The sequence below is a fragment of the Conger conger genome, chromosome 11 (assembly GCF_963514075.1).
Source record: "Conger conger chromosome 11, fConCon1.1, whole genome shotgun sequence".
In the NCBI taxonomy this organism is placed as follows: domain Eukaryota; kingdom Metazoa; phylum Chordata; class Actinopteri; order Anguilliformes; family Congridae; genus Conger; species Conger conger.
Genome location: NC_083770.1, coordinates 12,975,308 through 12,995,307, shown reverse-complemented (window position 1 = coordinate 12,995,307; position 20,000 = coordinate 12,975,308). Strand labels below are relative to the sequence as shown.

Genomic DNA, 20,000 nt, shown 5'->3' with positions numbered 1-20,000 from the left:
CGGTATTGCACAGGGAGCCAGTGCAGTAGACGGAGGATGGGAGTGATGTGCTGCCAGGGCCTAGTGCGGGTGAGAACTCTTGCAGCGGAATTTTGAATGTATTGGAGTCTGTTTAACCTCTTTGCTGAGATACCAAAGAGAAGGGCGTTACAGTAATCAAGTCTGGAGGTTATGAATGCATGGATGAGAGTCTCAGCAGCGGTGGGGTTAACTCACGCACTCACCCACACACACACACACACACACACACACACACACACACACACTCACTCACTCACTCACTCACTCACTCACTCACTCACTCACTCACTCACTCACTCACTCACTCACTCACTCACTCACTCACTCACTCACTCACTCACTCACTCACTCACTCACTCACTCACTCACTCACTCACTCACTCACTCACTCACTCACTCACTCACTCACTCACTCACTCACTCACTCACTCACTCTTTCTGCTCTCCTTGTCACTCACTCTGTGGTCTCCTCTCCTTCCCCAGGGCTTCCTGAACGCGGTGTTTGAGAGACTGCGGCAGTTCCTGGATTGCTGTGAGTGCGCCGTCTCAGTGTGTCTAAATCCTCTGTTTGCCCCGAGCAACGGAGCGACAAGTGGAGCGGGGGAATTTGATCAGGACAGACAGGCGTGCAGATGTTCGGCTCCCAGGACCCGATAACAGACAGGACGGCTTCTTTACGGCACTAAGTTTACCCCGCCCCCGTGTAATCACCCCCCCCCAATGCGAGGCCTTCCTGTTGGGCTGTGACTGTGCATTCTCCTTCAGAGTTTTCTGCCCGGGAGCATTCTGCGATGTAAGAGGACGTATACTTGAGAAACCATTTCTCAAGTGAAGGGTTTCGCTCCAACCCCAGATCAGGGTTGAAATGAATCTCCAGGTACAGGGTTGAACAGCCCTGCTCTAGCTGTTGAATGAGGTGTGCTTTGTTAGGGTGGGAGTGAAAGCCTACAGGATGGTAGATCTCTAGGAACAGGGTTGGGCAGCCCTGCTCTAGCTGTTGAATGAGGTGTGCTTTGTTAGGGTGGGAGTGAAAGCCTACAGGATGGTAGATCTCTAGGAACAGGGTTGGGTAGCCATGCTCTAGCTGTTGAATGAGGTGTGCTTTGTTAGGGTGGGAGTGAAAGCCTACAGGAAGGTAGATCTCCAGGAACAGGGTTGGGTAGCCATGCTCTAGCTGTTGAATGAGGTGTGCTTTGTTAGGGTGGGAGTGAAAGCCTACAGGAAGGTAGATCTCCAGGAACAGGGTTGGGTAGCCCTGCTCTAGCTGTTGAATGAGGTGTGCTTTCTTAGGGTGGGAGTGAAAGCCTACAGGAAGGTAGATCTCTAGGAACAGGGTTGAACAGCCCTGCTCTAGACAGAGGGGCAATGCTTGCTGCGAGACGTGTCGAGAGCAGAGCGGTCCAGCTGGATATATCTCACACAAAGCTCAAGCGCTTTTGTCAGAAGCCCCGACCCGGTTGATTAAGCGCGCTTCCCCCCCGACAGGTAAAGGTGCACCTGTATGGAGACGGAACCCGTGGAGCGTGCTGGCATCTCGCCGCTGGAGTAGCCCAGCGGGGTTCCGGCTAGCGTAGCCCGCTGCCGCTGGGTTCTCAGTGGGACACAAATGGGATCTGACAGTCGAGCGATCCGTTCGATACAGGACGTGGATCAGACGCATAGCTGACTGTTTAACCCTTTCTGTTCCCAAGAGTGCCGTATGGTGCTTAAGCGTGTCTACCGTAAACTCCCAAGATGGCAATGGCGCGCCAGACTGCTAGACAACTGTTTTGAGCCCCTATTAAAAGCCTACAAAATTTTCCCAAAACCCCGTGGGATTTGAGTGGAGCCATGTCATATTGGGCTTGGGACTGGTTAAGTGAACACGTTGGTGTTCCAAGGCAACCAATCGTACCTCGTGAAAATCGTCCCTTCGTCCGTACGATCGGTGATTCATACTGTAGGGCAGGGGGGTCTGATCCGAACTGAAAAGAGCTGGTGTGGGTGCAGGCTTTTGTCAGAGGCCAGCACTGAAACGCCCGTCTCTACTTACCAAGGTCTTGATGGACCATGATCAGTTATTTAATTGAACCGGGTGTGGCTGTTGCTGGGCCAAAACACCTGCACCCTTTTCGGATAAGATCAGACACCCCTGCTGCTGAGTGAATGACTTGGAAGAATAAAGTCAAAAGTAAAATAACTATTTTGTTTTAAATGTTGGGTGAAATATTAATTATATTAATATTCATTTAAAATTGTCAGTAATCTGGTCTTAAAAGACCCCCCCCCCCCCCCCCCACATCATGGCAACACAGGTCTCAAAGGGTTGAAGTGTTTTAAATGTTGAAGTGTTGATTTGACTCCTTGGGTGTCGGCCCCTCTACAGGTAGACAGGTGGGGACCTGGAAGCATCTGTAGGGAGAAGCTGGAGAAGACCGTCATCCTCTACACAAAAGTTGTGAGTAAATATTATTTTCATTAAACAAGAGCCATTTTATTTTTCACCCTTGTTTTATTTATGGTGTTTCAGTCCAGGTCTCTGAGTCTTTTTGGTTTATCACCCAGTCAGTTTTTTTTTTTTTTTGTCAATCAAACAACTGAATTAATTAGTGTTTAATTAACGAGCCGTAGGGCTTAGAAACCTCACGATCTGTTTCCAGCTGGATGTGGGTTTTCTAACCTTGTCACGAATTATAGGAAATGACTCGTGGCTGTCGTCTTTGCCAGGGGTGTTTGCACGAAGTATTCAACCAGTGGTGCCAATAATTTGTGGAACTTGTTTTTTTTTGGGGGAAATATGTTTTTTATTTAATGAGTTTTAAAGACTTTGGTTGATTCCACTGAATCAGTAATAAAGCACACACTGCTTTACACAATAATAAAGCTTCTGTCAGTAACTGGATAATTGTTTTAGTTTACAGCATTTGTTGTGTATGTTTATCTAGGGTGCCAATAATTCTGGAGCCCACTATAAGGAGCTGTTCTCTAAAAACAGGACTCTCACCTCTAGTAAACGTCCTGACATTTGGAAAATAAATATCAATATTTGTAAGTGCTTGGAAATCGCAATTTCGAGAGAGGTGTTTTATTTGCTTGGATTTATTGTCTTTTTTTTTAAAGACTGATGTGATTGTGCAGAACACAATAAACTCCCTTCTTTATACAGAGGATGCCCTTAGAAACTCTGTGGTGTGGTTGTGGTTTAAATTGAGGGGCTCAAAGAGGTCATTGACAGTATACGTTTTCAGGAATATCAAATCGGGCACAAATCACCTTGTAAATGTGCAAAAAAGAAATAGTGAAATGGAAATGGCAGGACCTTGAACGTGTTTGAATTTGTGATATTCTGCAGGTAAGTGTGAGGGCCCTGTAAACATCAGTGTTGGGGTTTTAAGCGGGTCCTTGTGAGGTGTTGTCTCGGGAAGGTGTCGGACTGACCTAGGACCTATCTGTATTTTCCTTGTTCCTCTTTAGCCAGTCCGTTACAGTAGCTGATTAGGCTGCACAGTTGGTTCACCTCACCCAGGTTTCTTGGGTTTGATGAAGCGTTTCTCCTGCTCGCGCCCTGTATTAGGCTCTTTTCTGGGTTCCCCCCCTGCAGCTGCTGGACTTCCTGGAGTGCCACCCCGTGGCGTTCATCCCACTCATCCAGAGGTCGCTGGAGTTCGCCGTCAGCTACGTGTTCACGGAGGCGGCCGAGGGCGTGGTCTTCGAGAGGTTCATCGTGCAGTGCATGAGCCTCATCAAGATGATCGTTAAGAATGACACCTACAAGCCCGCCAAGAACATCGAGGGTGGGTTCCTGTTCTGCCCCCTCCCTCGCCCTGCACACCCTTTCAACCCAACATTATCTTTCACCCCAACACTGTGCACCCTTTCAACCCAACATTATCTTTCACCCCAACACTGTGCACCCTTTCAACCCAACATTATCTTTCACCCCAACACTGTGCACCCTTTCAACCCAACATTATCTTTCACCCCAACACTGCACCCTTTCAACCCAACATTATCTTTCACCCCAACACTGTGCACCCTTTCAACCCAACATTATCTTTCACCCCAACACTGTGCTCCCTTTCAACCCAACATTATCTTTCACCCCAACACTGTGCACCCTTTCAACCCAACAGTATCTTTCAACCCATCACTGCCTCTCAACCCAACACTGTCTTTCAACCCAAAATATGGTTCCCCCTTTGGACTCAACATGGTACTCCCTTTGACCCATCATTGTCTTTCAAGCCAACACTGTATCCCCTCAACACGGTGCCCCCGTTGTAGCCCAACAATGTTGACGCATTCAACATAACAACTTGCTCCCTTTCAACCCAACACTGTAAACATTTTAAGCCCAATGGCATACCTCCTAAAACCCAACAACATATCGCTTTTTCACTAGGCTGGTTGGCTGCGGGGTGTTGTGATTTAGAACATGCATGGAAAATATGTAAGAGTGTAAACCAAGTTGCTTACGGAAAAAAAACGGGAAGAAAATGTGAGTCATTCCTTCAAGGAACAATTTCTTTTTCCGGAGAATGACCTTTTTTTACGTTATTTATTTATTTATTTTGCAATGATGAAGTGCCCTTTCTGGAAATGAATCTCGTCCTTCCACCTGGAAAACATCAGGTTCAGTGAACTTTGAGTGAGCTCGGTCTCCTCCTATGAAAGCCTGTCAGATTATATTCTGGAACAAAGCTGAACACGATGTCCGTTCTGTGTTTAAGAAAAGACAAACGGCGAGCGCAAACGTTGGCGTTGCCTCATTACTCCGACATTGTTGACAGAAGTGGTGGATAAGCAGAATGTATATTGGGAGTTGTCAAATGTGCTTTCATTGGGGACAGAAGAATATTTACCGTGTCTATAATTTCCTCAGCCCACCTGACATTGCTGTAGCTGGGCCCATTCCTTAATTCGCTGTAAAATCCTGCCTGCAAAAGACAGTGCTCAAAGTTGGGAAAATTTTTTTTTTCTTTTGATTAATTAATGAATTCATAATTTCTTTTTGATGAAAGAACCCTGCGGATTTGTGAATCACCCAGAGAACCGGGGGAGTGACGCAATAAATGAAACATCGTCTGTTTGCCATCCCTTTTCCTTTCGTTTTGTCAGAAAAAATTAAATTCACATATTTTCCTTAACCTCTCCAATCAGTATCCATTTATCTCTTCATATGCTGCTACCAAAAACGGAAAGATGTGACAAATTGCCCCTGATCCAGTGTGAAAATGCTGGAAGCGTTGCGTCACTTACTGCAGAGACTGAGTCACTGTTCGCCAGAGTTTCAAACCAACACGCCTGCCGGGGCCATTGTCGTTTCTGTATTGCAACTTGTTAGCAAGGCGGCACGGATGGTGCAGTGGGTAGCACTGCCGCCTCACAGCAAGGAGGTCCTGGGTTCGAATCCCCTTCGGCCGGGGCCTCTCTGTGCGGAGTTTGCATGTTCTCCCTGTGTTTGCGTGGGTTTCCTCCGGGTACTCCGGTTTCCTCCCACAGTCCAAAGACATGCACGTTAGGCTGATTGGAGAGTCTAAATTGCCCGTAGGTATGAGTGTGTGAGTGAATGGTGTGTGTGCCCTGCGATAGACTGGCGACCTGTCCAGGGTGTATTCCTGCCTTTCGCCCAATGTATGCTGGGATAGGCTCCAGCCCCCCTGCGACCCTGATCAGGATAAGCGGGTTCAGATAATGGATGGATGGATGGATGGAACTTGTTAGCAACATACTTTTTTAAAGCACACCTCCGTTTCAAAATTCATGTTTTCGATATAAACAGATGTAACTTCATTTGTAGAACCAAACAAGAAACTCTCTTAAGCATAAACAAAATGCTAACTCTATTGTGGAGTTTAAATCAAGCTGTAACTCACATTTCACTCAGACTCCGTTTCCCAGAGGCACCTTGCTGTGTGTGTGGGGGAGGGGGGGGAGTGCGGGTTTGGTTTCTCAGCACTGATTGACAGACGAGGGGAGTCGAGTTATCACTGTCCGATCTGTGTTCGCCTTTCAGACAGCAAGCCAGAGAGCCTGGAGGCACACAAGATAAAGACGGCCTTCTTCACGCACCCCACCCTGACGGAGATCGGCCGGCGCCTGGTGTCTCACTACTTCCTGCTCACACAGGAAGAGCTGACCATGTGGGAGGAGGACCCCGAAAGTTTCGGTAACTTTTTTTATACCTTAACTTTTTATGCGTCTGCCTCCGTGAGGATGTGGTAGCCATTACACGCCATAAACAGCTTTGTGTTGAATCCATCCTGCATATCCCAATACCTATGGATTGGCTTGTTCCGTCTCATCGGTTCTGGGAACTTGAACTCATAAAAATACTGTCGCAGCCATCCAATCAGGCCAAGGGAATTAATGTTAGCCAGGCGTTTGTCTTATCCAGGAGTCTGTCATTTCTCCTGTTCTAACCGTCAGGCCCTTATTGAATTAAACCCTCTTAATGGGTACATAGAGGATATGCCTGAGTCATATTTTGGATTTGTTGGGGTGGCCAAACAATCCAGCTGCCTGCCTCTTGATTCTCATTGGCAGCTAGTGTGTTCTGGGAATATTGGGGGCTTAACTCCCGAAAGAAACATGCTGACCCGTAAACGAAAGGCAGGGCCGACTCCAAAGTCCTGGAAAAATCCGTCTGGGGAAAAATGGCCGCTGGAATTTATTCCCCGCCAGAGCGTTGCTTTTATTGCTTTCTGGTAATTGGAAGCGAGTCCTTAATTCATAACTGCTGGCTCCGGATGAGAAATGCGCGTTCAGGCGACGGGCGCTGAATCGGGGCACAGCTGAGGTTTACATTGTTAAACAAATGTTTCATTTTCTTGCGGCGCTGGCGGAAAATAAAGTGCCTTCCTGGAACTCTTCCTCGCTGTCGCAGGCCACGCTGTTCCCAAACCCCCGCCCTGCTGTGCCCCCTGTCTCTGTCTCTCTGTCTCCCTGCTGTGCCCCCTCTCCCTGTCTCTGTCTCTCTGTCTCCCTGCTGTGCCCCCTCTCCCTGTCTCTGTCTCTCTGTCTCCCTGCTGTGCCCCCTCTCCCTGTCTCTGTCTCTCTGTCTCCCTGCTGTGCCCCCTCTCCCTGTCTCTGTCTCTCTGTCTCCCTGCTGTGCCCCCTCTCCCTGTCTCTGTCTCTCTGTCTCCCTGCTGTGCCCCCTCTCCCTGTCTCTGTCTCTCTGTCTCCCTGCTGTGCCCCCTCTCCCTGTCTCTGTCTCTCTGTGGGAGTGTGGCCCCTCTCCCTGTGTCTCTCTCTCTCTGGGAGCATGGTTCCAATGGCTCTTATCTCTGTCTCTCTGTGGGAGGGTGGCTCCAGTGGCCCCTCTCCCTGTCTCTCTGTCTCTCTGTGGGAGGATGATTCCAGTGGCCCCTCTCCCTGTCTCTCTGTCTCTCTGTGGGAGGGTGGCTCCAGTGGCCCCTCTCCCTGTCTCTGTCTCTCTGTGGGAGGATGATTTGTTGTACGTCGCTCTGGATAAGAGCGTCTGCTAAATGCCACGTAATGTAATGTAATGTAATGATTCCAGTGGCCCCTCTCTCTGTCTCTCTGTGGGAGGATGATTCCAGTGTCCCCTCTCTCTGTCTCTCTGTGGCAGGGTGGCTCCAGTGGCCCCTCTCCCTGTTCCTAGACTGACCCGGAAATCAATCAAGGTCTGCCATCTTCAAGGAAATTCCCGTTCGTTAAATGTTGTTTCTAGGAGGCAGACGCTAGGGTTTTGAGCGAGAAAACACGAGCGCATCCTTTGCTGAAATATTTTCATAGGACATAAAAATGACCAACCTGTGGATCCACCTCTCCCCATCTGCCACGCCTGTAACCTATGTTGCTTCAAACTGGCGTATGGAGGAGTTAGCACATTCCGTTTGCCAAATTCACATTCGATTCTTCCGTCTTCACCTCATCTCCTGGCTTCCTTTCTTGCCTCCATAAATTGGTGGAGCTAGGAGCAAGAAAAGAAAGAAGGATTGTGAAAAATAAGCGCACGGAAAGTGCCCCCCTGTCTCTCTGTGAAAGGGTGGCTCCAGTGCCCAGTAAAGCCATGCCTGTCTCAGGGAAGGGGCAAGACCTCCTGATTAACCCCATGAAGAGCAGGGAATGTTTTTTCAAAGCCAGTTTTCTAGAACTCTACTGCTTTCCGTTACCAGCAGTGATTGTGCATTTTAATGCACGGCATTTACAGTGTGCGGTTAAGAACGTTTTAATCGCATATGTGCGATCTCGTGCCCTAAGGAGTTAACGATGGCCTCCTCTAAAAGCCGGGACAGGCAGCTCCCCACCCCTCTACCCCTGGAACTCGCGAAAGCTGCAGATTACCATGAGAAATGTGACACTAATTGTCCGCATTAATATTCATGTTTCCAGAGCAGTGCTGATGGTTCTGACCCCCTGTAGCCCAAAGTGGTTCATCCTGTGGTCTTTTCTAGGTGGAGGAACGGTTGTTGTGTTTTTGGGGGGTTTTTTTCACCTGCGGTTTTGCGGTTCATTGCCGTCGTTACCGGTGTCTCCGTTGCCGTTTAGTTTTAGCGTGATTGACAGGAAATTTTGAACATTTTGGGAAAGTTTATGATCCCAGAGGGGAATACAGCTCCTGCGGTTTAATGATGAGTCACAAGACACGGGATTATTTTTAATTGTTTTTCTTTTGCTTTCTTCTGGAATGTTCCTGATACTCGCTGACATTGAATTTGCCGTATAAAGTCACCAGGCCTGGCCTCAAATAGTATTTGTTTTGGATTAAGGTACCTTTCTGCCTTTGACTAAGCCTGGTGTATTCGAACAAATTAAATGATCCCAAAGATGCCCATCTGCTCCTCCTCGCAGGCTCAAATACGCCGGGCAAGATAAACAGAGCACGCAAAAAGTATTTGAATCTAAAGCGAATACTATTTGAACCCAGGTCCGGAAGTCACGTTGTCTTGGCGATGTTTTAGCGGCTGCATTTATTTTCTGACTTCATTTCGTGGGGATTCTTGGAATCCGTGATCCGAAAAACAAACGCACGAGGCAGGAGGGCGTGAATCGGCCACGGACCCCCGTGAGATGGGGCCGGGGCGGAGGGGAACGGCTCTGTTCCCATAGCAGCGGCTACGCGCACGCGAGCGCTCGCGTCAAACGCGGACGGTTTCCATAGCGGCGGATTACGAGAGAGCTCCGACCGGGTTTCACAGTTTCTGAATACGTACATTGAAATGGGTTTTTTTTTTGTTTTTTTCGCGTGCGGTTTGAACTTTACTCTAATGGCGTTCAGCAGATGCTCTTAACCGCAGCGACGGAGTGAACGCGCTCCGGCCGGTCGTTAGCGCTAATGCTGTCGGAGGCCTGAAAGAGCGGCTGACTCAGGGTCTTTGTGAGATTCATGTGGGGAAATGTGAGGAATGGGGAGATATCGCGGCTAATTGCTGTTGTCGCTGTGATAAGCTTCCAGAGTTTGGCTGGTGATCTGCGGGCCTGTTTTGAGATGAAACGTCGCTTTTGGAGTTTTTGTGCCTGTTTGCTGTCTGTGGAGGGGGGGGGGTGGGGGGGAGGGTATGCCAGGGGGGTTCACAGCTGGAACGTTTCATTAATCTTTGATTGATTAAATTGTGAATTCATAATTCTCTCCCTGAATGGAACCCTGCAGATTTGCAATTTTGATTTTAATGTTCAACCAGCTGTGGATTGGGCTCCTGCAAACAATTATATCTAATTGTTATTATATTACATTTCATATATATACAGGATTATATTCTATATATAAGTCGAACCCTTCCAAACCAGTTACCATATCTGTGCTTGATAAGAATTTTTGGGGAAATTGCATATAATAAAATGGAGCTGTCACCCACTCTATCCGACTGCAGTATTCATTGGAATATAATAAACTTTATTAAGATTATTAAGATAAAGGCAGCAACTTACTGCATATCAGATTCCATTAAAGTCGAGTTAGCAATATTTTGGGCCTTGTTTTAAAAAAAAAAAGGACAGAAAAAGTTAAAAGTTTGGGACAACATGGACAAAAATTCCTTGTGAGTTGGCCACATTCAGTCGCCTTGATGGAGATCTCTAAGGCTGACTGAGGCAAGATTAATTTGAATAAAGATTGAGCAGAGGTGAAGGTTAACATTTTTACCCAGAGGTGATGACACTTGGCCTCTCCCTTGGTGGGGTACAGGGTGGTGGTGTAGTGGGTACACAGACACACACTGTGACACGCACATGCTAGGTGGTGTGTGTGCTGGTGTCTCTGTTTGTCCAGTGTTTGTATAAACTTTCAGTTGAACTTTCAGATTTAATAAACTATCGATCTCTTTGTCTCTCTTTTAATCTCCTCTCTCCATCTCTCTCTGTCTCTCTCTCTCCCCTCTTTCTCTCTCTGTCTCTCCCTCCGTCTCTCTCTCTGTCTCTCTCTCTCTCTGTCGCTCTCTCTCTCTCTCTGTCTCTCTCTCTTTCTCTCTCTCTCTCCCCCTCCTCTCTCTCTCTCCTGCTGTTTGTAGCTGTGGAGGAAACAGGAGGCGACTCCTGGAAGTACAGTATACGGGTGAGTGCCACACGATTGGACGATTTCCAACCAGGAGCGTGACCTTGTCTCACATTCACGCAAACACACACACACACACACACACACTCACAAACACACACACACACACACACTCACACAAGCACACACACACACACACACACACACACACACACTCACACAAAAATACACACACTCACACACACACACACACACACACACTCACACAAAAATACACACACTCACACAAACATGGGGCCCATTTTGTGGAGGGGAAATTCTAAATGTAAAAAATATTTGGACCAGAAAAGTTAATTCAGCTGCATTGGGTCATGGCCCTCATAGCAAGGTTGAGTAATTCAACTTCATTGGAGTGACCTTTGGATGACTTTGGGGGAAAAACACCTTTCTTTCGCATATTTACGGCAGATTTACTTCTTTTCTGGGTTCGTGATAACATATCAGAGCTTTTTAAATTATTCTTGCAGAAAGACTTGTCAGAATAAGTATAAAAATTTGGTAATGTCTAAAAGTAATAATGGAAAAAGAATGCAGTTAAGTCTGAAAACTCCTCTGATCATTGGAGTGATAAGATGTGGAGTCCCATTTCAATATCCAATATTGCTGCTTATTTGCATTTTGACAAAGGGCTGAGGACTCTGGAGTATGAGTGGTGGTAAAAATACCCGACTGTGCGGAAAGTTTCAGTGCAATATCCACATCCAGTCGTTTCTTCCTCACCCGGGTTCGAGTGGCGGCGAACACTTTTCCGTTTCCGGCCTCGCCTCTTCCATCCTCCGCTCTTCCCAAACCCTGTATCTCTCTCGCTTTTTATTTATGAAATTAATCCTAGCCGGGTCACGTCTCGATGACCTAATCCGCAGACGTCCGCCTCCTCCTAATGGCCGGTCCCGCATAGCCCCTCCCTCCTGTCCCCGCCAGGAGATAAGGCCGTCTCAGCCGGCCTGTGATTGGCCAGAACCGAGCGACTGGAGGGCCTCGGGATTGGGGGTTGGTGGGGGGAGGAGGGGTGTCGTTTCTGAGAAGTGTTTTATCAGGGGCTCCTGGAGAATCCTGGGATCGACCGGAATAAGCCCCGTGTCCTTAAAGCTGGACGTGATAGCGATGCTACTGTCTCGGCTGATAACTCTTCTGCCTGTCACTTGGACGGACAGGGGATTAAAAGTAAATAAATAAAATAAAGCCGTCAGTTTTCCAATCCCGTAGGTGTACACCAAGAAGGGGAAATCAACACTTATTTTCTACATTTATAGCTCCATTTATATATTATGTTATTGTAGATAGAGGATTTTATTAAGAAAGTAGCCTCTCCTTCACTGTGAGTGTCGCGGTGGTGGATTGTGGGTAATATCCCCACTGACAGACATGCTGAGGGTGATGTCTGAAGGGTTGCGCTTTGGGCCGTTTGGCCTAAACTCAAACTTTTTTTTTTATTTAGGGCATTTTTCAGACGCTCTTGTCTACAGTGTCTTGTGAAGCTTTCATTCTTTTTAAAATACAGTCCGTTTATGCGGATGGATATTTGCTGAAACAGTTGGAGTAAGTGCCTTCCTGGAGGGCACTGAGTATTAAACGTTTTAATATCGGGAACCAAATTAGAAACATTTTTTAGTACTGGGAACGAAATGATAAATTTAGTACCAGGGACCTTTCAAATACGCATACTAGTATAGCCCAGTGGACTACGGACACATTCCAGGACTTGGGTCATACACTCCCACAAACAATTTTGGGCCCCGACCTGTAGTTTTTAACTCCTTCAGTCCTCGAGTGCTGGCATATGGCCCTCAAGCACAACTACCGTAAAATCCCTTGACGTAACACCTTTTCAACCAATCATAATGTCTGCTATACTCTTGTTTATTAAAACCCTGCTTGGGATATTGGTGGAGCCTCTTCATATGGGGCTTGGGACTGAAAGGGTTAAGAAGCACTGCTGTAGGGTACGACAGCCGTACCCCAACTGGGGATGAAGCCCGGTTCCCTGAGCCCGGTTCCCTGAGCCCGGTTCCCTGACCGCTACGCTACGCCGCTGCGCGTGTTTACCGTCGGCTGCGCGCCGGTGAAGTGCCTCAGCACGGGGCGACGCCGCGCTCCGGTTGGCCGTCCCCCCGAGCCGTGTGACCACTTCCTCTCCGCTCCCTCTCTCCGAATCTCGTCCGATTTTTCTTTTTTTTCCCAGCGGTCAGATACCGTAATCTCCGCGTCGCCTGCCCGCTCGACGCAATCTCGTCTCTCCATCTGTCCTTCCTCCCGGTCCCCTTCCTTGGTTTTCACGCTTGTTTTTTCTCCGGCGTTATGAAAGGTTTTTTTGCCCGTTATCTTTTATTTATATATTTGTCCTAGAGCTTTCGGCTTTGACGTTGGGGGGGAAAAAAGATTAGCGAGTGGTAAAACACAACAACTGGGCTGGCGGTAACTGTAACTCAGCCTCTCACGTTACTGGTGACGGTAGGTCAGATTTACGCTGTTTTATGTGCCAGTTGACCTTTGACCGCTGACATTAGTGGTGAGCGAGCAGAATGTTATGTGCTCTAGTAATGAGTAAAGCTATTACAGCATGCTTCATAAAGCACACTAATGCATGCACGCACACTCACATACAAGCACGGACACACACACACACACACACACACACACACACACTCTTATCTTTTATTTAGTTCCCACCAGTGACCTCTCTGTATATACCATCAATTCTTTCAACAATAAGCCCCCCCCCCAACCCCACACTAACTGGACCTCTCTCTCACTTGTTGTCTCTCTCTCCCCCCCTCATTCATGCTCTCTTTCCTTCTCTCTCTCTCTCTTTCCTTCTCTCTCTCTCTCTCCTTCTCTCTCTCTCTTTTTCTCTCTCTCTCTCTCTCTCTCCCAGCCATGCACAGAAGTCTTGTTCCTGGACATCTTCCACAACTACAGTCAGACACTGACCCCTGTTCTGCTGGAGATGGTGCAGAACCTACAAGGTAAAGCACAGATGCTGCGCACCCTCCCGACACCAGAGGGCGTATGTCAAAAGTGTGTGACAAGGCAATACACTCTTTACTCACACAGCGCAAGACAGAGCTGGCCGACCTTGTCCTTGGAGATCTGCCATTTCTTATGTTTTCATATCAACCCTAATTTGGCACACCTGAGTCTACTAATTAGCAGCTCAGCAAGATCTCTAGCTGTTGAATGAGGTGTGCTTTATTTGGGTTGGAGTGAAAAGCTACAGGGTGGTAGATCTCCAGGAACAGGGTTGGGCAGGCCTGCTCTAGCTGTTGAATGAGTTGAATTGAAAGCCTACCGGACGGTAAAGCTCCAGGAACAGGGCAGAGCAGCTCTGGTGTGGGATGACCTAATGTTGCGGGGCTTCAGCTCAGGCTGTAGAGACACCTGTTCTCAGCGAAGCGTGTTCATTCTCGGTCACGCCCTTGCCAGCTCTGGTCGGAGGTCCACTTTGGCCGGGCAACAATTGGCTGGGCCCGGCCGAGGAACGACGGGGGGGTGAGCCAGCCTTTCCGCTGGCTTCGCGGCTCTGAAGCGGTCTGACCGGGGGCCTGCGGATGCGGGTACTGAGAATAGGCTGACCCTGCTCTCCCCCAGCGACCTGGGCAGTGCGTAACTGGAGGTGCGTCTGCTGTGCAGAGAATCGGGAGAGCAGGTGTCACGCGAACGTGTGAAGTCATGCGAGCGCCCTCTCCTCCTGACGTCGACGGGGAACGGTGGCTGGAGAGAGACCATCAAGTTCAGCTGAGTTCCGGGTTCGGAAAATAGGGGGAAACTAGGAAAGAGGAAAAAAAAAAAAAAGAAAGATTTTCAAGAGAAAGTTGACCTCACGTTGCATTACGCTGCGGTTTCAGTGCTCTGCCTCGATGTTCCTCAATCACCACCCGTCTGGCGTCTGCGGATAACCCGCGCTGCCCTTGATCGAGGTGCCGGACCAGGGCTTGCATGGGTGAAAAGCCCAGCTGTACAAACAGGAGATTTGGTGGGATTCCCACTTGGTTCAGTGCCCTTGGTCCGGGCGCTCCCGGTGTAATACCCCCCTGTATAAATCTACCAAAGTCACCCAGTCTGAGGTCCTAAATAATGCAACCTGTCAATCAGGCAGTGCCTCCACCCAAACCCCTCCCATTAAGTGAATGGAACCGCAGTTGAAATCTGAGCCGAGACGGCTGAAGAATTTTTTCGTACAGAAAACCGTTTAACTTCTGGCTCAGGGGAAAGAGATATTTTTAAGGTGTCATTGGGGACAGGGTGGGGCACAACTGTTGACCCAAAAGGGCTTTTTTTTTTTTTTTGACATTAAAAATATTTTTGAAATTTTGTGCAGTTTTGGAACCTGAACTGTTCGGAGCTTGTGGATTATTGTTGCTGAATTGTATTCCCTGAGTGAATGAGTGAGTTATGTCATTTATGCATTTTACCGGTTTTCATTTCCCAGAGTGCTTCATTATGATTGTGGAAAATTCCAGGCTTTGAAAGTGCTTGAGGGGTTCTGCATTTCACAAAAGTTTGTGAGCACACTTTTTTTATTCAGGTGTGTACCAGTACAGGTGTACTACATACTAATGAACCTGTGTTGCGTCTGCATGTTCTAGGACCAACGAACGTGGAAGAGCCAGGGAGTCTGCTCATCAAGGATGCAGGTAAAAATCCACACATCTCTGTGACCGTAACCATCAATCTATCTCTTGATGGATAGAGCCACTAAACCTCTGGACTTTCTCTCTCTCTCGCGCTTGCTCTCTCTTTCTTTGTCCATCTCCCGTCATTCCTGACTCTTCACACTCTCTCACACTCTCCTCTCCCGTTCACTCTTTCTGTCCCCTTTTTTCCCCCTCTCTTTTGGTCTCTCCACCTCATTCTTCCTCTCCTCTTTTTTCCCCATCTCTCTCCCACTCCCCCTCTCCCTCTATCACTCCCTCTTTATAGTACATACAGTATAGCCAAATCCTAGAGAAATCAATCTAATTATTCACACAGTCCACATTCAGAGACATTTCTTTTGATTAGATTGTATTAAATTAGATTCAACTTTATTGTCATTTCCTTCGAAGGCAATGAAATGCATCCTCTGCATTTAACCCATCCTAGTTACGTAGGAGCAGTGGGCAGCCATAGTACAGTGCAATTTCAGTAAGAGTGTGGTCACGGTTCTGCGGTTTGTGAGAGGGATCCAGGCCATGGCGGTGTTTCAGTCATGGGACACACCGTTGAATTCAATGCATATAAATCACATGGAAAACTATAATCTCCACCACCAACTGGGAGAGCGATGCATCTCGGTGCTGCGATGCCGTAAACACAAACAGGAGGGAAAATAAGCAACAATGTTCCCTTCTACCCCAAATCTCCCAGGTGCAAATATTACCTCCGCTCAATCTCTCTCTATGGGAATTTCTGATAGATGAAGAAATACAATTCAGCGTTGAAACATTGAAACTCTGGGGCCTTTTCAGCCAAGCCTGGCTTCCCACATTTTGCCTGTAGATGAGGTTTTTAAGAGAAAGTAGGGAAAAAGTGGATGCAGAATATGAGACGACAGAGAGAGAAATGAGAAAGGGATGAAGAGATTGTTGCAGGGAGAAAGGTGGAGAACAGATTTTTGGGTGCAAAATTATGGTACGAAGTTGGATGGATCAAGTTGGTAAGAAGTTTGGATATTTACCTGGATTTTTACATTCAAAGCCTCTGTTGTAACTTATTTGTTATTTTTCAGTATCATCATATGTTAACTAAATGTTCAAAATGATTAGATGAAGCAGTAGATTTAAGGTTTGTGTTAGATTACGCATTAGACTGAAAACGAGTCTACTACTGACGGTAAATCAGTCAGTGTAAATAGTATCCACCGTCACTACACTCACCATAACAACCAGGAAAGTTGCATTTTTCATTCCCCTTATTTTCTGTCCATTCACTTTATTTTGTTTAACAGTGCCATTTTTTAATTAGCTCTTGAGATAATGTTCATCCGCAGTCCTGGGGCTGATGAAATCAGTAGCTGCGAGCTAATGTCTTTGTGTATTTACGAGCTATTTTGTCTCTGGGAAATTACGAGCAATTTACGAGCTAACTAGATTAACAATGTTATTTTCTTTAGCCAATTACCCTGCTAACATTAGCTTAGCTCGTAGACTGAGTCCATAAAAAGAGACGCATTTAATTCGATTTAATTAGGTGGCAGAAAAAGTAAAAACATTAACCTAGCTTGTAGCTTATGCCAGTTTATTACGCTTGTCACTTATGCCAGCTTGTCACGTATGTCAGTTTATCACTCTTGTCACGTATGTCAGTTTATCACTCTTGTCACGTATGTCAGTTTATCACTCTTGTCACGTATGTCAGTTTATCACTCTTGTCACGTATGTCAGTTTATCACTCTTGCCACGTATGTCAGTTTATTACACTTTATTAGTGAAGAGAAGCCGCATTAGCTTTCGGCGAGGCGGCATTGTCTCCAGTCGGTTACTGTGCCGCATTTTAACAGCGTTTTGGTCGAGAACCCACTGTACTAACCCTCCGATTCTGTGACTGGTCTCCGTAAAACTTTCCTCTCACTCACAGTTCAGCTGCTGTGCTACTGCAGTGGACATCTGAGCAGCATTACTTTTTTATTTATTTTTATTTTTTATTTTTATTTTTTTCCTTCCCCCCAGCCCCAGGCATCGTCACTGAACCCCGGGTTTTGAGTTACAGTGGTCCATCGCTAACGCAGGTTAGCGGTCATGTCAGCCCCAGGCAAAACATGCAGATTGCTCTGCTCTTGTGTGACACGGGCAGTGTGCAGGAATGAGAACAGTCTTCTTATTGCGCGTGGAGGTCACTGTGGGAACGCATTCCGGATTGTTCTGTCCTTGGGGTGTGAAAGGATAGAATGTCAGAGTTGTGCTTTCTCTCCCCCTCGTTAATGAATATTTCTGTGTAGTTCTCTTGCTTTGCTCACTCTCCTCTCTGTCCCCCCCCTTACACTTTTCTCCCTCCTCTATCTCTCACTCTCTCACCTTCTTAGACTCTCCTCTCTCCCCACTCTTTCATTCTCTCACACTCTCTCTCTTACTCTTCTCTCTCTTCCATCTCTCACTCTCTCCTCTCTCCCCCCCCCCGTAGTGTACAATGCAGTGGGTCTTGCTGCTTACGAGCTCTTTGACAGCGTGGACTTCGCCCTGTGGTTTCAGAACCAGCTGCTGGGAGAACTGCAGGTCCATCACCACAGGTACCGCCCCAAAGCACCCAAACACAGCCAGATATCCCCCCACACTGCCCCAAAGCACCCAAACACAGCCAAATATACCCCCACACTGCCCCTGAACACCCAAACACAGCCAAATATACCCCCACACTGCCCCAAAGCACCCAAACACAGCCAAATATACCCCCACACTGCCCCTGAACACCCAAACACAGCCAGATATCCCCCCACACTGCCCCAAAGCACCCAAACACAGCCAAATATACCCCCACACCGCCCCAAAGCACCCAAACACAGCCAAATATACCCCCACACTGCCCCAAAGCACCCAAACACAGCCAAATATACCCCCACACCGCCCCAAAGCACCCAAACACAGCCAAATATACCCCCACTCTGCCCCAAAGCACCCAAACACAGCCAAATATACCCCCACACCGCCCCAAAGCACCCAAACACAGCCAAATATACCCCCACACTGCCCCTGAACACCCAAACACAGCCAAATATACCTCCACACCGCCCCAAAGCACCCAAACACAGCCAAATATACCCCCACACTGCCCCTGAACACCCAAACACAGCCAGATATACCCCCACACCACCCCAAAGCACCCAAACACAGCCAAATATCCCCCCACACTGCCCCTGAACACCCAAACACAGCCAAATATACCCCCACATCGCCCCTGAAACACCAAACACAGCCAGATGGAGCAGTTGCCTTTAGTTCCGCCCAATTGCCTCTGGCTAATTGGTCCGGCTAGCAATTCTGCCATTAGTGTGAGACACACGAGCAGTTTCTCATCTGGAATGTATGGCTCAATTAAAGAGGTTTGAGATTAAGTGCTGAGTTAAGCGTTTGTTCAGAAACAAACGTACACCCTGCCCAATAGGATTGTTCTGGGGCACCATAGCAACAGAACACAGACTTGCACTGTGGTTCCATAGAACCAGAACACAGACTTGCACAGGGGAACCTTTGCAGCAGAACACAGGCTTTAAAGGGAAGGAGTAGGGTGGGGGTCACGGCAGGGCAGAGCTGCCCCTCCTAAACCCAGCTGAAGAAATAAACCTGGAGAGAGATCTTAACCCTCTCACAGATGAAAAGACTGGTGGTGCTCTCAGAGATGAAAGTCTAACTTTGTTTCTAGATTTCTCTTTTATTTAAGTGCTCTGCTTTTTCAAAGCCACTCTTATTTCTGAAACGTGTGTGAAGCGCCTTTTTTTACTATAGCGGTTTTGTTTTTTTGAACTTTTACATTTCTTGATCTCCACGCAAAAGGAGAGCCACATAGACCAGCTCGGTCGCGGGAGCCCACCCCGGGACCTGTTACGTTCCGGAAAAGTCCGCGGGCCCGCAAGGCCTTCGGGGGAGGTGGTCGGGAACGTCGGCGAGATCTGACACGGCGAGCGGGGGAGCGCCCGGGGCTGTGTTTCCATCAAGCGTCAATCATCGCTCTCGCACCGCGCGTTAGCACGCGCACGCACGGGGCTTCAAAGCTCGGAGAGAGAGAGGGTTGAGGGGTCGCGCCGGGTCACTCCTGACGTCCGTCGGAACGCGTCACACGCCTGCGAGTGACGTCAGGGCAGCGCCGGGGGTCAGCGAGGCAAAGGGAGCACGCTGGCGACGGAGTGATGACAGTGACACGGTCCCCCTTGATCTGCTCACTTTGATAACGCCTGTGGGCGTTTCTACGTCAGAAAGGTGTTTGTGGAGTGAACCGTCTGGCAGAGAGCTGCGGCTCGCCCGCGCCCCCTTCAGGAGGAGATTGTAACTGCAGCGGCTGGATTAATTAACCGGGCTAAAGACACAGAGAAGGGCGATAACGGCCTTTCTCACGGGGCTACTTCTGCCTCCTGTGACCTTCTGCAGTGTTTCAGAGTGTTAAGGACAGACCTGGTTCAAATACATAAATGTTTTGGATTAGTACTTTTCTGTGATTCCATTGATTTTGCCTGGTACAATTGAGGAAGACCAAACGGCAGGGTTTGCACTTTTTGAGAGTATTTCATAGGTTCCAATAAACCAGCCAAGCTCAGTAAAGTGGCTGACATGTTGACCCATGTTAAGGATATCTTCACCTGAACGGTGCATAAGAGCTTAATACCAGTCCTCTAGGTGTGATAACCAATACACTCACCTTTACTGTACATAAGAGCTTCATATCAGTCCTGTAGGTGCTATACCTGATAAACACACCTACATAACTATGTAACAGCTTAAAGGCTCACTATGTTTTTATACTTGCTCTGGTCCCATGTTTACACTCAAAGAAGACGTCTCTTGGTTCTGCAACATAA

At 47.9% G+C, this 20,000-nt stretch overlaps 1 protein-coding gene across 1 annotated transcript in view; it reads left to right on the top strand.

Annotated features, from left to right (window-relative positions):
* The window catches only part of ipo11 (importin 11), a 180,455-nt gene that overhangs the window by 39,138 nt on the left and 121,317 nt on the right, over window positions 1-20,000 (top strand). The window contains exons 8-15 of the mRNA XM_061260129.1: window positions 505-557; window positions 2,395-2,458; window positions 3,602-3,794; window positions 6,017-6,169; window positions 10,473-10,516; window positions 13,392-13,482; window positions 15,103-15,150; window positions 17,615-17,720. Coding sequence (XP_061116113.1) covers window positions 505-557; window positions 2,395-2,458; window positions 3,602-3,794; window positions 6,017-6,169; window positions 10,473-10,516; window positions 13,392-13,482; window positions 15,103-15,150; window positions 17,615-17,720 — 752 coding nt within the window. The remainder of the gene's footprint in view (window positions 1-504; window positions 558-2,394; window positions 2,459-3,601; window positions 3,795-6,016; window positions 6,170-10,472; window positions 10,517-13,391; window positions 13,483-15,102; window positions 15,151-17,614; window positions 17,721-20,000) is intronic.